A 16,554-nucleotide genomic window follows, 5' to 3' on the forward strand; every position below is an offset into this window, starting at 1 on the left:
TCAGGAAGAAAAATTGTTTCTGCTGCCTCCTGCACACCCACCACTGGGGATCGAACCCGCAACCCAGGCATGTTTCCCTTACCAGAATCAAACCTGGGACCTTTCAGTCCGCAGACCTATGCTCTATCCACTGAGCCAAACCAACTAGGGCAGAATCTTTTCTTTAAAATAAATGTTTGTTAGGAATTCCTGTGTATAAATCTGGTCACAGCTGCTCTTACTTTGCCTTTTAATAACTTTGGCTGTTTTTATTTCCCTTCAGACCACTATGAAGATTTCTTTATTTTAAAAACTTAGCATTATATTTTAGTACAACTAGACAGTTGGTTTGTTTTTGTCTTTGTCAGTCATTCCTGTACCTTTTTTTCCCTTTAACCTTATATCCAAACTTTTAGTACTAATTTAAGGATGGTTTTCTACACACTTACAAGCAGTTGCTATAATTTCTAGCTACCAGCTATAAAATAGGGTTTGTATTTGTTTCATAGCTGAGATAATTAAGAGGAACAGTTCACAACTACAGTAGATTGATTAAGATTTTTGGGCTTTTGGGGCCTTGAATCAAGACATTATGTTTAAGTATAAAAATGGTAACCTTTAAGTATAAATTTATGCTTAATTTTAGTCAGTGCTATGTGGGTAATGCTACTGGAGAGCTGTTCTATACAAAAAAACAGCCTTCCTACAGGGTAATGTCATCTTCAGTGAGCCTTGATAGTGATTTGCAGAGACTTCTTTCCCACCCATTGGTTGCTTATAATAATGCAACCTTTCCTTCCAACACTAGCTCCCTGTTCAAAGTTTAGAGAATTAATTCTTAATATTTAAGAATTAGTTGAAAATATTTTAAGAATTTGCTTTGTCCTTTTAAAAATAGTTATAAATTTTAGTTAGGTAAGATGCTAAACATTTAGATTTTACTTAAATATAAAAAACTAGAGGCCCTGTGCACAAATTTGTGCACCAGTGGGGTCTGGCCTGGCCTGCGGGATCTGCCGAAACCGGTTCTCTGACATCCCCCATGGGGTCCCAGATTGCGAGAGGGTGCAGGCCAGGCTGAGGGACCCCAGCGGTGCACAATGGGGGCCAGGGAGGGACGCAGGAGGTTGATGAGCCAGGGAGGGACCGCAGGAGGGCTAGAGGGCATATCTGGCCCATCTCCCTCAGTCCCGATAACATTGATGAGAGAGAAACATTGATCAGCTGCCTCCTGCACACCCCCTACTGGGGATGTGCCCACAACCAAGGTACATGCCCTTGACCGGAATTGAACCTGGGACCTTTCAGTCCGCAGGCCGATGCTCTATCCACTGAGCCAAACCGGTTACGGCAGATAATTTTTTTATGGTGTACTGAACATACTATTGATAGTTAAATGCTTCCTTTCTTTTATCCTGCCTCTCCCTTGCCATCCTATATAATAAAAGCCTAATATGCTAAGTGTCCAGTTGTCTAGTCAGCCATTCAACCAGTCAAAGCATATATGCTAATGATATGCTAAGTCCACTCAACCGCTCGCTATAACGTGCACTGACCACCAGGGGGTAGACGTTCCAACTAGTAAGTTAACTTGCTGCTGGGGTCCAACAGATCGGGACTGAGCGAGACGGGCTGGACAAGCACTGGAGCCCTCCTGCAGTCCCTACCCGGCTGGCCAATATCCCGCATCCCTCCCTGGCCCCGATCATGCACCAGTGGATGGTTTCATGGACGGTTTTGTGCACGGTTTTGGCCCGATCCCACTCAATGCAGGAGCTGGCCCCTGATGGTCAGTGCTCTCCCACAGGGGGAGTGCTGCTCAGCCAGAAGCCGGGCTCATGGCTGGTGAGTGCAGCGGTGGTGGTGGGAGTCTCTCCTGCCTCCAGGGCAGCGCTAAGGATGTTCGACTACTGGCTTAGGCCCGCTCCCTCGGGGAAACAGGCCTAAGCCATTAGTTGGACATCCCCCGAGGGCTTCTGGACTGAGAGAGGGCACAGGCCGGGCTGAGGGACCCCTCTCCCCCCAATGCATGAATATTGTGCACTGGGCCTCTACTATATGTATAAATGCAAATTCTTGGAATAGCAGAAAGAAAGGTTTTGCAGGGGCTTTAGGGACTATAGTATAATTGAATGATTGATTTGTTTAAAGGGAATGGGTTGAGGACTTTATAAAAATGGTATGGTAAATCCTTTGGTTTTTTTTGTGGTGTTTGCATGTGTTTATTATTTCATTATACTTATGTATCATTAGAGTTAACAATATAATAGAACGGCATCAAAATTAATGTCAGAAATTGATATTTGTCAGGATCTGAGGATACCCATCAAAATGGAAATCAGTAAATGTGAAGGAGGTTGGGCAGCTATTAAAAATTCTTTACAATGAGTGAATTTCTGGAGAAGGAGAGGAAGTGACTTTGATTTTGTAGCTATGATAACTCTTCTGAGTCCCAGTATTTTGTGAGGTTGCTACCTTACTTTTGTGCATGACTTTTTAGTTAGACTTGGAGTGAGACTTGATATGTCAAAAATCTTTGTCACATTTCTTTAGTTAATTTCACTTTTTTTTGCAATAGTGTCTTGATCACTATAAATTCCAAAGCCCCAAAGTCAACTTCTTTTTCTGTTTCCTCAAACCACTTTCCTCTGACCTCTCTATTTCTTATGATATTGACATTCTCCTAAATATCTTGTAAACTGCAAAACCTTTCTGCTATTCCTTCCACATTCAGTTACTGAGTCCTATCAAATAAGAACTTTTTAGACTGGAATTAGAGGCTTTTCTTAGTCTGGCACCCAACTACTTTTCCATTTTTATCCTTCTCTATTCCCTTACATGCACCCCTTGTTGGATTTTAATCCCCTTGAGGATAGGGACTTTGTTTATGTAAATATTCTCCATGGTCCCGTGTAGTAGTAATGTTCAACTAGTAGTTTGGTTTGAATTAGTGACTATGCACGTACAGACATATTTTCATTTCCAGCGTAAAACACTCCAAGTAGTCACTGACTTAGTGGAAGTTTGATGTCTGTATAAAACATTATCTGCTGTCTTATTCTCTATTCCTTTTGCACATTTGCCTTTTTTTCCCCCTGCTTGCTTGGAGCACAGATATCTTTCTGATTGAAACCTATGCTTCCAGACTAGATGATGTGTTTCTCCTCTGTGCCTTTACCACTGTATTATAAACTGTATCATAATTGTCGGATGACTTGTTTCACTGTAGCTATATTCTAGAGTTAACTCCTTGAGGGCAGGATTTAGCATACTATCTGGTATATATACCGGAATCAATATTGATTTGTTGCATGAAATATTTCCTAAATGGGGCATAAACATTTAGAGTGCAGTGATTTCTTAGTTGGTTATCCTAGAGTTTTTCTGAACTTTACTTGGGTCCTGATAATAGCTAAAATATATGTGTTCTGGAGCTGAGTATTTCCTTCACTATTCCATAGCAGCAGAGCTTTTTTCTTCCAGAGAAACCTCGTGAAACATTGATCTATTATCCAGCACAGAGTGGACATGCAGGATGTTTACAGCTGGGATAATTCATTTGGTCCAGAGATTTCTATTTAATATAGTCAGCTCAGCTTCCATATAAAGCTTTTTTTTTTTTTCAATTAGAACAGTGAATAATATGAACTGAATGAGGCTATTAGTTTATTATTGATATAGGTGCTTAGGATGCAAATATCCTTTCTTTCATTATTTGGCTAACTTTGAGTGTCTTTTGTGTCAGGCATTGGCTAGTGGCAAATACTGGTAGCAACTTGAATTTAGTAAGAAGATAACTGTAGCCTGGGCACTTATTTCCCATTATTTTGTTTTACCCAGCTACCTATCTCCTAGTATTAATGATTTAAAACAACAACTATTTTATTATTTCTCAAGATTCTGTGAATTTATGGTCTTGCCTGAGCTCTTTCATTTGGCTGTTTTCAGTTGGTAGTTTAGCTGGTTGACTGGTTTCAGCTGAGATGGCTGAGCCTTTCTGTCCATGTGGCCTTTCATTCTGGGCTTTTTCATGGCTTGGTGATTTCAGAGTTCCAAGAGAGCCAGGCCCCGTGTGCTTGTCTGCTTGCATCACATATGCTGGTTTTATGGGCTAAAGCAGGTCACATGCCAAATCAGGGGGAGAGGCATGGTTCTTTGGGAGCCATTGAGGACTTTTTGGTTTTACCAGTACTAGGGATTGACAGTTTTATTTCATAATGGTTGTTGCTGTGGAAAGGTAGTGAAATGAAACTTTCTGGCATTAGGGTTTGGTATATTTAGTCCTGGTTGCTGTAAGAGTAATTCATGTTTCCTAATCTGCCTTAATCATTTTGATGATTGTTTTTATAGCTGGAGAAGCTCTTAGATCTGGAAGGTACCTTTCGAGCAGTGGTTCTCATCCTTCCTAATGCCATTACCCTTTAATACAGTTCCTCATATTGTGGTGACCCCCAACCATAAAATTATTTTTTGTTGCTACTTCATAACTGTAGTCTTGCTACAGAATATAATGTAAATATCTGATATGCAGGATGTATTTAGGCGACCCCTGTGAAAGGGTCGTTCAACCCCCAAAGGGGTTGCGACCCACAGGTTGAGAACCTCTGCTTTAGAGTCTCATTTATTTATTTATTTATTTCTGATTTCAGAGAGAAAGGGAGAGGGGGAGAGAGAAATACTAATGAGGAGAGAGAATCATTGATTGGCTGTCCCCTGCACACCCCACACTGGGGATTGAGCCTATAACTCGGGCATGTGCCCTGATAGGGAATTGAACCGAGACTTTTGGTTCATAGGTTGATGCTCAACCACTGAGCCACACTGGCCAGGCCCTTCAGAGTCTCTTTTAGATAAAGAAACTGGGGCTTAGAGATGAGAAAGGACTTGCCCAAGGTCGTACAACTTGTAGGTGTCAGTGTTGGAGCCAGAATCTGGTCACTTGACTCTTGTTCCAGTAATTTTTCATTGCACAGTCTTCATAGTACTCTCAACTCTCAAGGAAGTATGTGGAATAGTTTGGATTCTTAAGCAAGCCTAAGGAATTATTTCAAGGATTAGAGGTGAAGATACCTTTCAGTAATGCTAAAACCTTCTTTATCAGCCTTATTATATCATTTAGAGTCCGTTTCCAGTTGTTGGTACCATCTGAGTTAAATGTCCTTTAGTGATAATGTGTGAGACAAAATATTTACCGTTAGAATTTTTACCTCCATATTTTAAATACATGACTTCTTGAGGCAGTAAAAAGAAAATGATATAAAATTTTAAAAGCTACATTTTAATCTGTTATTACATAACATTTTTGAGAGGAATTTTAAAAAGTATTTCTATATTGATTTTTTATTAATTTTTTTTAGGTTTCTTCCCTATATGTAGCCACAGTATTAAAATATTGAAGGCCTTTCTTGATAAAATAATTTTCTTCTTCTAGAATTGGAGGCATATGCTGGAGTTATCAGTGCACTTCGGGCACAGGGGGATCTCACCAAGGAAAAGAAAGATCTTCTTGGAGAACTCTCAAAAGTTCTTAGGTAAATTATCATATAAGTTTGTGAGACATGACTCTAGAATTTTCGTGTTGAGGGGTTTCATTACTTTTCACACTCAGATTGAAGACAGGTCTTCAAGTTGTTGGTGCTTAACGATCCCATCTCAGTTGTGTTCTTTGTTACAGAAAATTATGCAGTTTACCATTTATTCTGTAATATAATCAGAAAGCGTTTAAGACAGGTTATTTTAGGCTTGGGCCAGCTGTGAAAGGAAAGTAGAGGAAAGAAGAGTTGGCAGCAACTGGATATGAAGATCTAGAGTGGCCCAGTTACTTTTTTAAAAAAATGTTTTTATTGATTCTAGAGAAAGAGGATGGGAGAGGGAAAAAGAGATAGAAGCATTGATCAGCTGCCTCTTGCGTGGCCCCCAACCCAGGCATGTGCCCTGACTGGGAATTGAACCTGCGACCTCTTGGTCCATGAGTTGATGCTCAACCACTGGGGCATACCCGCTGGGCTCACACTTTATTGAGGAGAAGAAGGAGATACTAGGCAGTTGTCTTAATTTATAGAAATGGTGATTATGTAGTCATAGTCTTAAGGATAGTTTATCCCTTCAGCTTCCCATTAGAGTGGCACTTGAATCCATTAAAAAATTCTTTTCTTTTTTTTTAAAATTTTCTTTATTGATTTCAGAGAGGAAAGGAGAGGGAGAGAGAGAAATGATGAGAGAGAACCATCGATCCGTTGCCTCCTGCACACCCCCTACTGGGGATCGAGCCTGTAATCTGGGCATGTGCCCTTGGCCGAATTCGAACCTGGGACTCTTCAGTCCACAGGCTGACGCTCTATCCACTGAGCCAAACCAGCCAGGGCTAAAAAAGTCTTATAGAAAGGGTTCTTTGATATTTTGATTAAGCCATTCTAATATCTTGAGCTTTCTCAGAAAATGTTCTGTTTTAACTGAAGTTTCCTTTCTGCATTTAAAAACAATATTTTAAAAAGTGGAAGTAGGGAAAAGATTTTTCTTATATTTAATTAACATTAATACAGGGACATTATTAAGCCAAAACCTTAATCTTACTGTCTTCATATTTAATAATTTATGTTTTTTGTTTGTTGTGTATAATTCCTCATAAATTCTGCTTTCCAGCCCCTTAAATTTATTTTAGTCCATGGTGTAGATTTAGCTTACACAGTAAACACTACAATTTTAAGAGTGGTATTTATTTTATTACTTTTGAATGGAATGCTATAGCCTTTTTTCAGTTGTTTAGTATTAACTTTACATGTATTTAACCAGGTTCAATGTTAGCACATTTTTACCATAGTGGTAACATGACATGCTGTAGAAAACACATAGTTGAAATGTGGAGTAACAAAGGAGTAATATCCTGGTGTTAAGTTTCATAGCAAGTTGCCACTAGAAACAGATTATCTTTTTACTTCCATTTCTTTATTATATTCATTGAACATAAATTACAGACTCGTGAGCTTTAGAAAGGACTTCAGAAGACTTTCTCCTGAGTGATTAGGGGTCATTCAGTGGCTGTTTGCATACTTAGATAATAGGAACCTATACTAATTTGAACATGGTCTGACATTACTGAGTTTTTTGAGGCAATGACTTCAGATCAAGTTGAATTTGTCTTCCTTTGGTTTCAGATTTTCAGCTAATTCTTTCTGCAGTTACACAGAACCAGTCTGAATCTTTTTCTTTGAATTTAATTAAATAAAGCATTTGAAGATAAATGTTAGATCCCATCTATATCTTTTCACAAATCAACTTTGCCCCCCAACCCCAAGCAAAATGTTGGCTTAAACATTAATAAAAGTATAAAAAGAACTGCCTGCTTGACAGAGTTCTATAATGGCTATTTTTTTTCATAGCATCTCAACAGAACGCCACCGTGCTGAAGTTCGGAGAGCAGTAAACGATGAACGGTTAACAACAATTGCACATAAGTAAGCCATTAGTCATACCACCCCTGATTTTTTATGACATAGTATAATATAGTTTTGAAACAGTCTTCCTATTGTGTAGCAGATTCCTGAGTCTTTTATTTTAAGACTGCTCTACTCAGGGATCCTGACCATAATGCTATTAACTGTTTATTCAATTGGTTATGTTTTTGCATTTGGTTAGGCAAGCTTTAAATACTCAGTTCAAATCCCGTTACAATGTAATCTCTATAAAACTAAAGACCCCCAGAATTTAGCAGATGATTCACTTGAAGCAAAGTTCAGTAACAAAGTAGTGTGCTCCCCAAATTTGACATTCCCTTAGAGGGTCTTTGTAATGGTATTTGATATATATATTGCTTTATAAATAGGCATTCTAAATTTTTAGATAACTAATATGTCACATGTTTTGAGATTCACAAAAAGATTATAAAATATATGTTCTGCTTTTAAGAAATACGAATACAATATATTTTGTAAAAGCCAACAAAATACAATTATAAAGGATTCTTATCAAATTATTTTTAAATCATTATAACTGTTTGACTGATGGGGTAGAGGGTGGTGGAGGACTAAGGGCAAGGGTCAAACAGTAGAGTATGTATGGAGACAGTGCCTCCTAAAGAATAGAAAGGAACAGAAATTAATCCTTTAAATGTTAATGCAAGATGATAGGAACATAAAATATATTATAATTCATTTGTTTTTTATTTTTATGATGTGATAAACAGTGCATTTAAATTAATTGACCCTGAAGATCCATTAGCTTCATGTTGTGCTTCACTGTTCCTCATTTTACTTAACCTATAAAATGGAGTGCTATCTTTTTAACCTCATAGTTTAAAAGTTTAGCTATTTGAATTTTGAGAGCTTTCAGTGGTAGATATGTATGCACTCTAGAAAGCTGGCAGTTTTCCATTAGAGATATTAAATATTTAGTTGTCAGACCAACATGGTTGAAACATTAAAATATTAATGTGTTCCTTCTTTAATTTGCTGTAAATTTTTGAGTTGGTATGCTCAAAAAGTAATAACTGAGCCTAGATTCTAATTTGAGAACTGGTAATGGGAAAGTAATGTGCTAGATAATAAAGTAGTTAACAATAGCTTGTATACAGAGGCACTTAGATACAATATTAGTACCTTAAAACCATTGGAACAGTATTGTGGGGCAATAGTTGTAAGTTGATGCATCAGTGTCATACTTAAGGATAACATTTATTTAGTCTCCTTTTCCTTTTTTCCCCTTTAAAGAATGAATTTATCCTTATATTTGGGTGAAAGACCAAGTTACAGGTATGCAAATAGGTTATTATTATTTCAGGCTTTTTCTTGTATTTATTTCAAAATTGAAGCTCTCAATTATTCAGGGGCGCATATTCCATTTACAAATTAACTTGCCCCTTGCTTTTCCTTCTCTTCCCCTTCTCCCTCACCTAATACTGCCCACCCTTTAGCCATTTTGTTGCTTGGGAGTTCTTTAGTCAGAGGGTGGGAAGGGAGAGGAGGTGAAATTTTTAATTAGTTATTTTATTACTTATTAGTTGTCCTGGAGAAGTTTGGTGGAATAATTTTCAAGTATTTACCAAAGTATTTTTAGATAATATGTGCGTTTCTTTAATTTGCTTGACCTCTCCCTTTCCCTCCTCTATCTATTAGCATGGATAATTGAGAGTTGGCTTTTATCTGCCTGTGTTCCCCTTTCCCCTTCTGATTTCTTTAATACACGAATTTAATTTTTTGAAGAATTTACTTCAGTGTATAATTTTAAGCTTCTTAGGTTTTTCCATATTTCTGTTTTAATATTTTATATTGTGGTTTTAGTTTGATCAGATGTCACATTTATTGTTGAATCCAAAAGTCAGAGTGGCAGTGATGAAGAAGGCATAGATCCTTCATTTGCTCCATCTCCTCTGCCTTTCCCTAAGAGATAGCAACAGAACCTGGTTTCAAAGGATATCTGTAGGAGGGTGTCATACTCTGAGCCTGAAAAAAGCAACTCTAGCCAAGGAGGAATGCATCTGAATTTTGACTGCATTCCTCTTCTCTCCCTTCCCTCCCCCACTCAAAACATCAGCTTAGGCCCAAGGAATGTGGTTGAAAGGTGAAGAGCAAACTGAGAAGAGCACAAAGGAGGTAGAAACAAAAGGAGTGGGATGTCTGGGATCAAAGAAAAACCTTGCCTGTGGCTTGAAGCATAACACTTACTTATTATTTGGTACCAGGCCATTTATTAAGTTTGATTCTCTAATTCAGTTTTGAAACATGTCAGAATATTATAGTATTAAAGCCTGGAATGTCAAGGGGCTTCAGAGTCTTTAATTTGTCCACTCTTGCCAGCATTGTCTTTAGAGTTCAAAGAAAGTGGTAATCTGGAATTATTGTTCTCTTAACCCCTTTTTCATCAGCCCAACATCATAGGAAACTGTGTGAGTTTCTATGTGAGGATGAGGATTTCTTGCTGGTGCCCTGCACACCAAAGGATATGAGGGCCAAGGTAGTTTTATTAATATCATGTTAGATCTCTCAGAAAAGGGGCTGGAACAAGGTTTCCACCCTCCTTTGCCATCTTAATATAACTTAGGTGTGCAGAGAAGCCCTGGAGTAAGATGTTTACAAAAATTTCTAAAATTTAGTTTAGATGATTTGTGCAACGAATGCATATTTATACCCTTATTGCTAAGCAGAGAGGAATTTTTTTTATCTAATTATAACATGATGTTTAATTTTTCCTAACTTAAAAAAAGTTTGAGCATGTTTGCATGAGTAGAAATTTGGAAGATTTATAGATTAAAAGCTGCAGTGTGTCTTTTGCGCTGCAAATTTTGTCTTTTCAATAGCATATATTCATGTGTTTGAAATTATTAATCTTCCATAATTTCTGCCACCATTTAAACAATGCACCAGGTAAGTGTAGATAACACTTTATTTGTGTGGTAAACTCTCAGTAAGCACATTTATTAGTGATATTCTAACAAAATGGTAGCAAAATAGGAGTTAGCCAAGAAAATGCTGAATATCTTTTAGAATTTTTTCTTTTGACAATTAGCTGTAGCTGTTTCCTGCCTCTCTTGTTTATACCACTCTGTTTCAGAACTAGCATCAATGTGGAGATAATGTGTTTGTTAATAGATCTGTGAGAGGGTCTTGGGAAATCCTCTTTCTCTTGTCTTGGGTAGGACTGTGTTAAATGATGAGGAAATTTGCATATTTCCCACAGTAACCCAATTGAATTCCTTAGTGTCTCTAAATTCCTTTCTGAACAGAATGTAAATCCTTCTCAAGTTGTAATTTATTTGTTCTATTTAGTGAAGGTTGGTAGTAATTAGATAGCAGTGCTTGATTAGTATAAATCAAAAGCAAAAGTTAGACATAAAACACATTTGAAAATCTTTATATACTCTACTTGTAATGTGGTGAATAATTTCAATAGCATGATATATGCTTGTTAAAGGAGGCATTTATTAGCTGTGTGACCTTAGGCAAGTTAGTTAAACTCTGTTTCCACATCTACAAAATGAAGATAGTATTACTAATTTCATAGGATTTTTTAAAGAATTACATTAACTCAATGTAATTACATGTAGAATGTTTAGTACTAAAGTACAGATATAGTAAGTGCTTAATTGATGTTAGCTATCATAATTACCATCATCATTATCATTATTCCACTATCCCCTAATAAGGGCTTTTCTGTACTCTGAATATGAAGAATCAGTGGACAGAGAGAGTCTTAAACTCTAGGTTGGGTTGTAGAATCTCTGGTTTTGCAAAAGGTACAGAAATATTTCTGATTTAGTGAAGAGATTGATTGATTGATTGATTGATTGACTCTAAGTGAATTTTAAACTTCAACCCTAATCATTAATCAGAAGTGACCTAACTACCTTTTACAGAGCCAAGTAAAGAGAGGAGATGCAACTATCTTTTCATATTTCAACCTCTGGATTCCTGGGATAAAATTTGCTCAAGAGCTTAGCCAGTTTTGCGCAGTGTTTAGAGCATCGGCCCGCAGACTGAAGGGTCTCAGGTTCAATTCTGGTCTAGGGCACGTACCTTAGTTGCAGTCAGGGCACGTGCAGGAGGCAACCAGTCAATGTGTCTCTCTCACATGGATGTTTCTCTCTTGTCTTTCCCACTCCTTTACACTTAAAAAAAAAAAATCAATGGAAAAAATATCCTCAGGTGAGGACTAACAAACAAAAAAATTTTTGCTCAAGAAGTTGAGTAGAGAAACAGAATAGTGTCTGCTTAAGGATAGAGTTCAGCAGCCTCAAAATCCTTAACAGTGAAGAGTGGTATAAATAAATAAAATTAAAATAGTGGCAGATTTCTCCCAGTGTCCTCAGATCTAGTCTTTTAAAAAATAATATAAGGACAATAATATAATACATTGCCAGTGAAATATGCAGTGATATATACAGCCTTCTTCTACCCCTCAAGTTTCCCTCGTTTACTGCCTCAGTTGTCCATCTTTGAAAGCCTTCGAACCTCTGGTCATGCAGGCAGTTAGATAATTTTGCAAAGGTTCACTGAATTCCATCCTTAATTATTGAGGAAAATCAGATTTTTAAAATATAGTTCTTTTTACCTTTCTAGTTTAATTATAAAATTAAGTTCTAAAAGTTAGTAGAAAACCGGATTTCATTCATACCACTGGATTTAAACTAATGAAAATAATAGCAATATTTATTTAGAAAGCATAGGAAAATATTTTATATTTTCAGTTATGTTCATTATAATTTTCAGATTATAGAATAAGATATGTAAGAAACTAAGTATATGTGAAATTCCTTGAATTCTAATTATATGTAATTTTGATCTTACTTACTTAAAATGAAGCCTCTCCTATTCACCTAGGGTACTTTTTAAATGTAAAAAGTTATATTTATTTGAGCAAACATATTTGATTCACTTTCATCGATTGAGAACTCTTGTAGCAGCGTTTTCTTTTTTGTTCAGTATGTCTGGACCTAATAGCTCTTCAGAATGGTCCATTGAAGGTCGTCGATTGGTACCACTGATGCCCCGGCTGGTTCCTCAAACTGCCTTCACTGTAACAGCTAATGCTGTTGCCAATGCAGCTATCCAGCACAATGCATCTCTTCCAGTGCCTGCAGAAACAGGAAGCAAGGAAGGTGAGTAGAAAAATATTTGTGTATAGAGATGACTTTTCTTAAATTCTTCAAGAAAAGTTGTCTTATTATTTATCTGTTTATATGTCAGTGTTTAAAGGTTGCAAATCAGTGACCAATTTTTATTCTGAAACTAGAAACTGCTAAGTTTTTAGTCTCAGCCAGAATTAAGTCCCCCTTTTATGCAAAGTGTGAATTATATTAATCACAAAAATGCAAAAAGCCTTCTTGGAATGAATTTTTGAGATTTGTGTGTTTTGTTAGGAGTGAATAAAAGGTTTTAATGGTGACATGGGAAATAAGTAAGATGATAGAAGTCACTTAGCTGCTGGGGAAAGATGCTGAATCCATTAGGGATTACCTGGCAGATGAAGAAAGCTTTCTTTTACTTAATCTAATAGTTGACAAATACTTTAAAAATCTTTGAATTCTCCTGAGGTTGCCAAGAGTAATATTAAATTTGAGAGTGCACATTGGATTGACTTTTAGTAGCTTACTTTGGTGTTGCATGAAAATGACCCTGAAAATAATGCAGTTGTCAGCTGACTTTGGGGAATTGTCTTTTTGGAATAGCAGTGGGGTGTGGAGCAAAGTGAGATACCCTTTTTGTGCATGCCAGGTTAGATTCTCTTTTTAAGCTGAAGAAAGCTATACAGGTATTCAGAGACGGTTACCAGTATGCAAACTTTACCTCCATTGAGTTTCTGATTTGTTTGTTGTAATTAAGTGAATCTTTTCTTCCCACTTAACTGTTTCTATCCACAACTCTGGTAGAGTGGAAAGAATATAGGATTTCCAATAGTCAAATCTATGTTTGAATACTAGTTTTGCCATTTCCTAGCTGTGTGACCTCCAGCAAGTTTTTTAGCTTCTGTCAACTTTGGATTCCTCATCTTTGAAATGTAGGTGTGGTATTATAACAATTAGTAATAATAGAAGACAAAGATTTAGTGTAGTACATGGTACTCAGTAAATGGTGCCTATGAGCTATTTTTGTTTCTTGTTGTTATTTAAGATATTGAAATATGATGTTGTTATTACTTTAGTTATTGTTGCACTGCTTGGATGGCAAGTGACTAGTGAGTTGGTTTGTAATAAAGGAACCTTGCCTTGGTTTCCCCCTAGTAGCCAAGTTGGAAATTGCTATTGTTAGGAAAAAATTATCCATCCATCATTGGTGCTGCTATTAATATTAAAAGAGAATGCAAGTACTGTTTAACTCCTGCCATGAATGAAAAATGATTTTAATTTTTCTTAGTTTTAGACTTGATTTCTTTGTAACTGCACTTTTCTTTATTGGCAGTGTCACTTATAAACAGCTTTTAAATACTTGGGGGAAACCCAGTTAAGTGATGATTTTCAGGAAAGGTTATTAAACCTTTTAACTTGTAAACCTAATACCTAGCACTGGCCTCTAACTTCTGATCGCATGAAAACGTTAAAATTAGCCTGCGGTAAAAACTAATTTTTCTATGAGTGGACAGTTTTTGTGAAAGTTAACAGCAGACTTTTTTATCGTTCCTTCAGTAGTGGTTTGCTATTCCTACACAAGTACCACGTCAACCCCAACCTCTACCCCTGTTCCAAGTGGCAGCATAGCAACGGTTAAGTCTCCAAGACCTGCCAGTCCTGCCTCCAATGTAGTTGTCTTGCCAAGTGGAAGTACTGTTTATGTCAAAAGTAAGTGATATTCTCAGTGTTGTTATTAGGATCTTCTTGGCTAAATGCTGCAGCACAGGCTCTGATTAGATTTGCCTTTTTGGGTTAAATCATTGATCCACTGGCTATTAGCAGTGGTTAGATTTTGGAGGTTCTAAAGAATTCTTTTTTTTACATGTGACTAGCTACCTATTGCTTTTTAATTAGTTCTGGGGTTGAGAAATTACTTTTCTTTTGTTCTCTTAGGGAATATGCCTTGAACAGTGATATCCTTCAAGTATTTACTTGTTTTGATTGTCATGAATAGAAATGGGAGTAGAAATGAAGGAATGTGCTTATGTGAGTCATTCAGTGTTTACTCCTACAATTGTAATCTTTGTAGTGTTTTAAAAAATTATGGACATTATCTGTTAGATTCAGTGAAGCATTCTAGAAGGTCCATCTTTTATATTTCTAATTGACTATAATTTTTTGAAGTTTTTATTTGCAGTTTTTAAACCCTTGATTCTACCCTGTAAAGCAGTTTAATATCTAATTCATTTTTTTGTTTTTTTTCTCCATTGATTTTTAGAGTGGAGGGAGGGAGGGAAAGAAGGGAAGGAGAGAAAGAGAGAGCGAAAGAGAGAAACATTGATTGGTTGCCTCCTGCACATGCCCAGATCGGGGCCAGGGGATTGACCCTGCAATCGAAGTATGGGCCCTTGACTGGAATGGAACCTGGGACCCTTCAGTCTGTGGGCCTACTCTCTAACCACTGAGCAAACCAGCTAGGTTGATCATTTTTTAAAAAATATCTATGTCTGTTTTTCTGCTTTTGATGTTAACTAGAGACCATTAATATTTGATTTTAATTTTTGTCAATGTAGTTATAAACTTGATTTCTTTGTAACTTTTAGAGGTGGAATTAGCTGTTTTAGACAGGAATGATTTTAGGTCATTGTCAGTGTTGTTTAAATTAGAGTCTAAAAATTAAACATGTAAGGAGGTATATATTTTTTTAAAAAATATATTTTATTGACTTCTTACAGAGAGGAAGGAAGAGGGATAGAGAGTTAGAAACATCGATCAGCTGCCTCCTGCACACTCCCTACTGGGTATGTGCCCGCAACCAAGGTACATGCCCTTGACTGGAATCGAACCTGGGACCCTTCAGTCCGCAGGCCGACGCTCTATCCACTGAGCCAAACTGGTTAGGGCAGGAGTTATATTTTATTACAAGTTATATTTTATATCATGCTGTATACTTTTAAAGTATCGTCTCTGTAGAGATTTTGTATGTGTGTTGCAAGGTTTTATGTTTCTCACTTGATTTAAAAAACAAACAAACAGTTGAGGCTTTAGTACATAAAAACTGAGAATTTGGGACTATTAAATTTATGTCTGATTTCTGTGGATTTATCCAAGATGGTCTTTTAAATTAACTTTAGAGATCTACTTTTTAATTGTTTTTTAAAACCTTGAAAGTGAATTCCAAACATAAGGTATAGTTTGAAGTAACAGGAAGTATATTTTGGAAGTATATTGCTTAATTCTCAGAAGTTACACAGGCAACATTAGTTTGGGACAGAATAATTCATTCACTTAACTTTATATGTGCAAGGCACGATGCCAGGGAAACAATAAGACTTAGTCACATAAAGACTTAGTCATTTTCCTCTGGTACCCCTTAATTCTGGGAGATATGCAGAATGACAGTCACATTGTCATGGAGCAAGTGATAAGAAGAGACTATACAAGGTGCTTTATAAGCTCAGAGGAAACATGGATTCACTGAAGAGATGGCTTGTAGGATGATGATTGCAGAATGGTGAAGTGGTCATTGATGGGAGATAGTATTTCCCAAAGAACAACAGTATATAGAGACTTCAGATGGATAGAATGTGGTAAGGCTTTGAGGAATGTTGAGCAGTTCAGTGTACCAGGATTATAGAGGTACACAGGGTTGAGTGGAACAGGGTATTCTGTTCTTGTAAAAATATGGGACTTTGATATAGTAATAATTTTGTGCCTTATCTTGTAGGAAGATAAAAACTGTTAAAGGATTTGAAGCAGGGCATTCCTATGAGATTTTATAATTGGAAGTAGGTTGGAGGGTGGAAAAGAAGTAGAGATTAAAAGTATGAAAACCTTTTAGGAGGGTGTTACTTAAATACAGGCAGGCAATAAGAGGGTCTTGCCATCACGATAGGATTAAAGAAGGAAAGAAGGCATTCAGAGACAACTTCTCTGAAGGAGGATTGACTGATTGGGTGAAACAAAGAGGTCAAGGATGATTTGATGATACAAAGATACTAAAATAAGGTATAAAATGCAATGCTAAATTGCTGTAA

The 16,554-nt window shown here is 36.8% G+C and overlaps 1 protein-coding gene across 9 annotated transcripts in view; it reads left to right on the forward strand.

The window, feature by feature from the left end:
• The window catches only part of EMSY (EMSY, BRCA2-interacting transcriptional repressor), an 82,398-nt gene that overhangs the window by 4,811 nt on the left and 61,033 nt on the right, over positions 1-16,554 (forward strand). For 4 of the 9 annotated variants that reach the window (XM_006763831.2, XM_006763823.2, XM_006763829.2 and 1 more), the window contains exons 3-7: positions 5,411-5,510; positions 7,359-7,433; positions 8,685-8,726; positions 12,393-12,568; positions 14,093-14,245. In XM_006763831.2, the coding sequence (XP_006763894.1) occupies positions 5,411-5,510; positions 7,359-7,433; positions 8,685-8,726; positions 12,393-12,568; positions 14,093-14,245 (546 nt within the window). The remainder of the gene's footprint in view (positions 1-5,410; positions 5,511-7,358; positions 7,434-8,684; positions 8,727-12,392; positions 12,569-14,092; positions 14,246-16,554) is intronic. The other 5 variants (XM_006763828.2, XM_006763830.2, XM_006763824.2 and 2 more) reach the window with 4 other exon arrangements.

Source organism: Myotis davidii, unplaced genomic scaffold (assembly GCF_000327345.1).
Source record: "Myotis davidii unplaced genomic scaffold, ASM32734v1 scaffold139, whole genome shotgun sequence".
Classification (NCBI taxonomy): Eukaryota; Metazoa; Chordata; class Mammalia; order Chiroptera; family Vespertilionidae; genus Myotis; species Myotis davidii.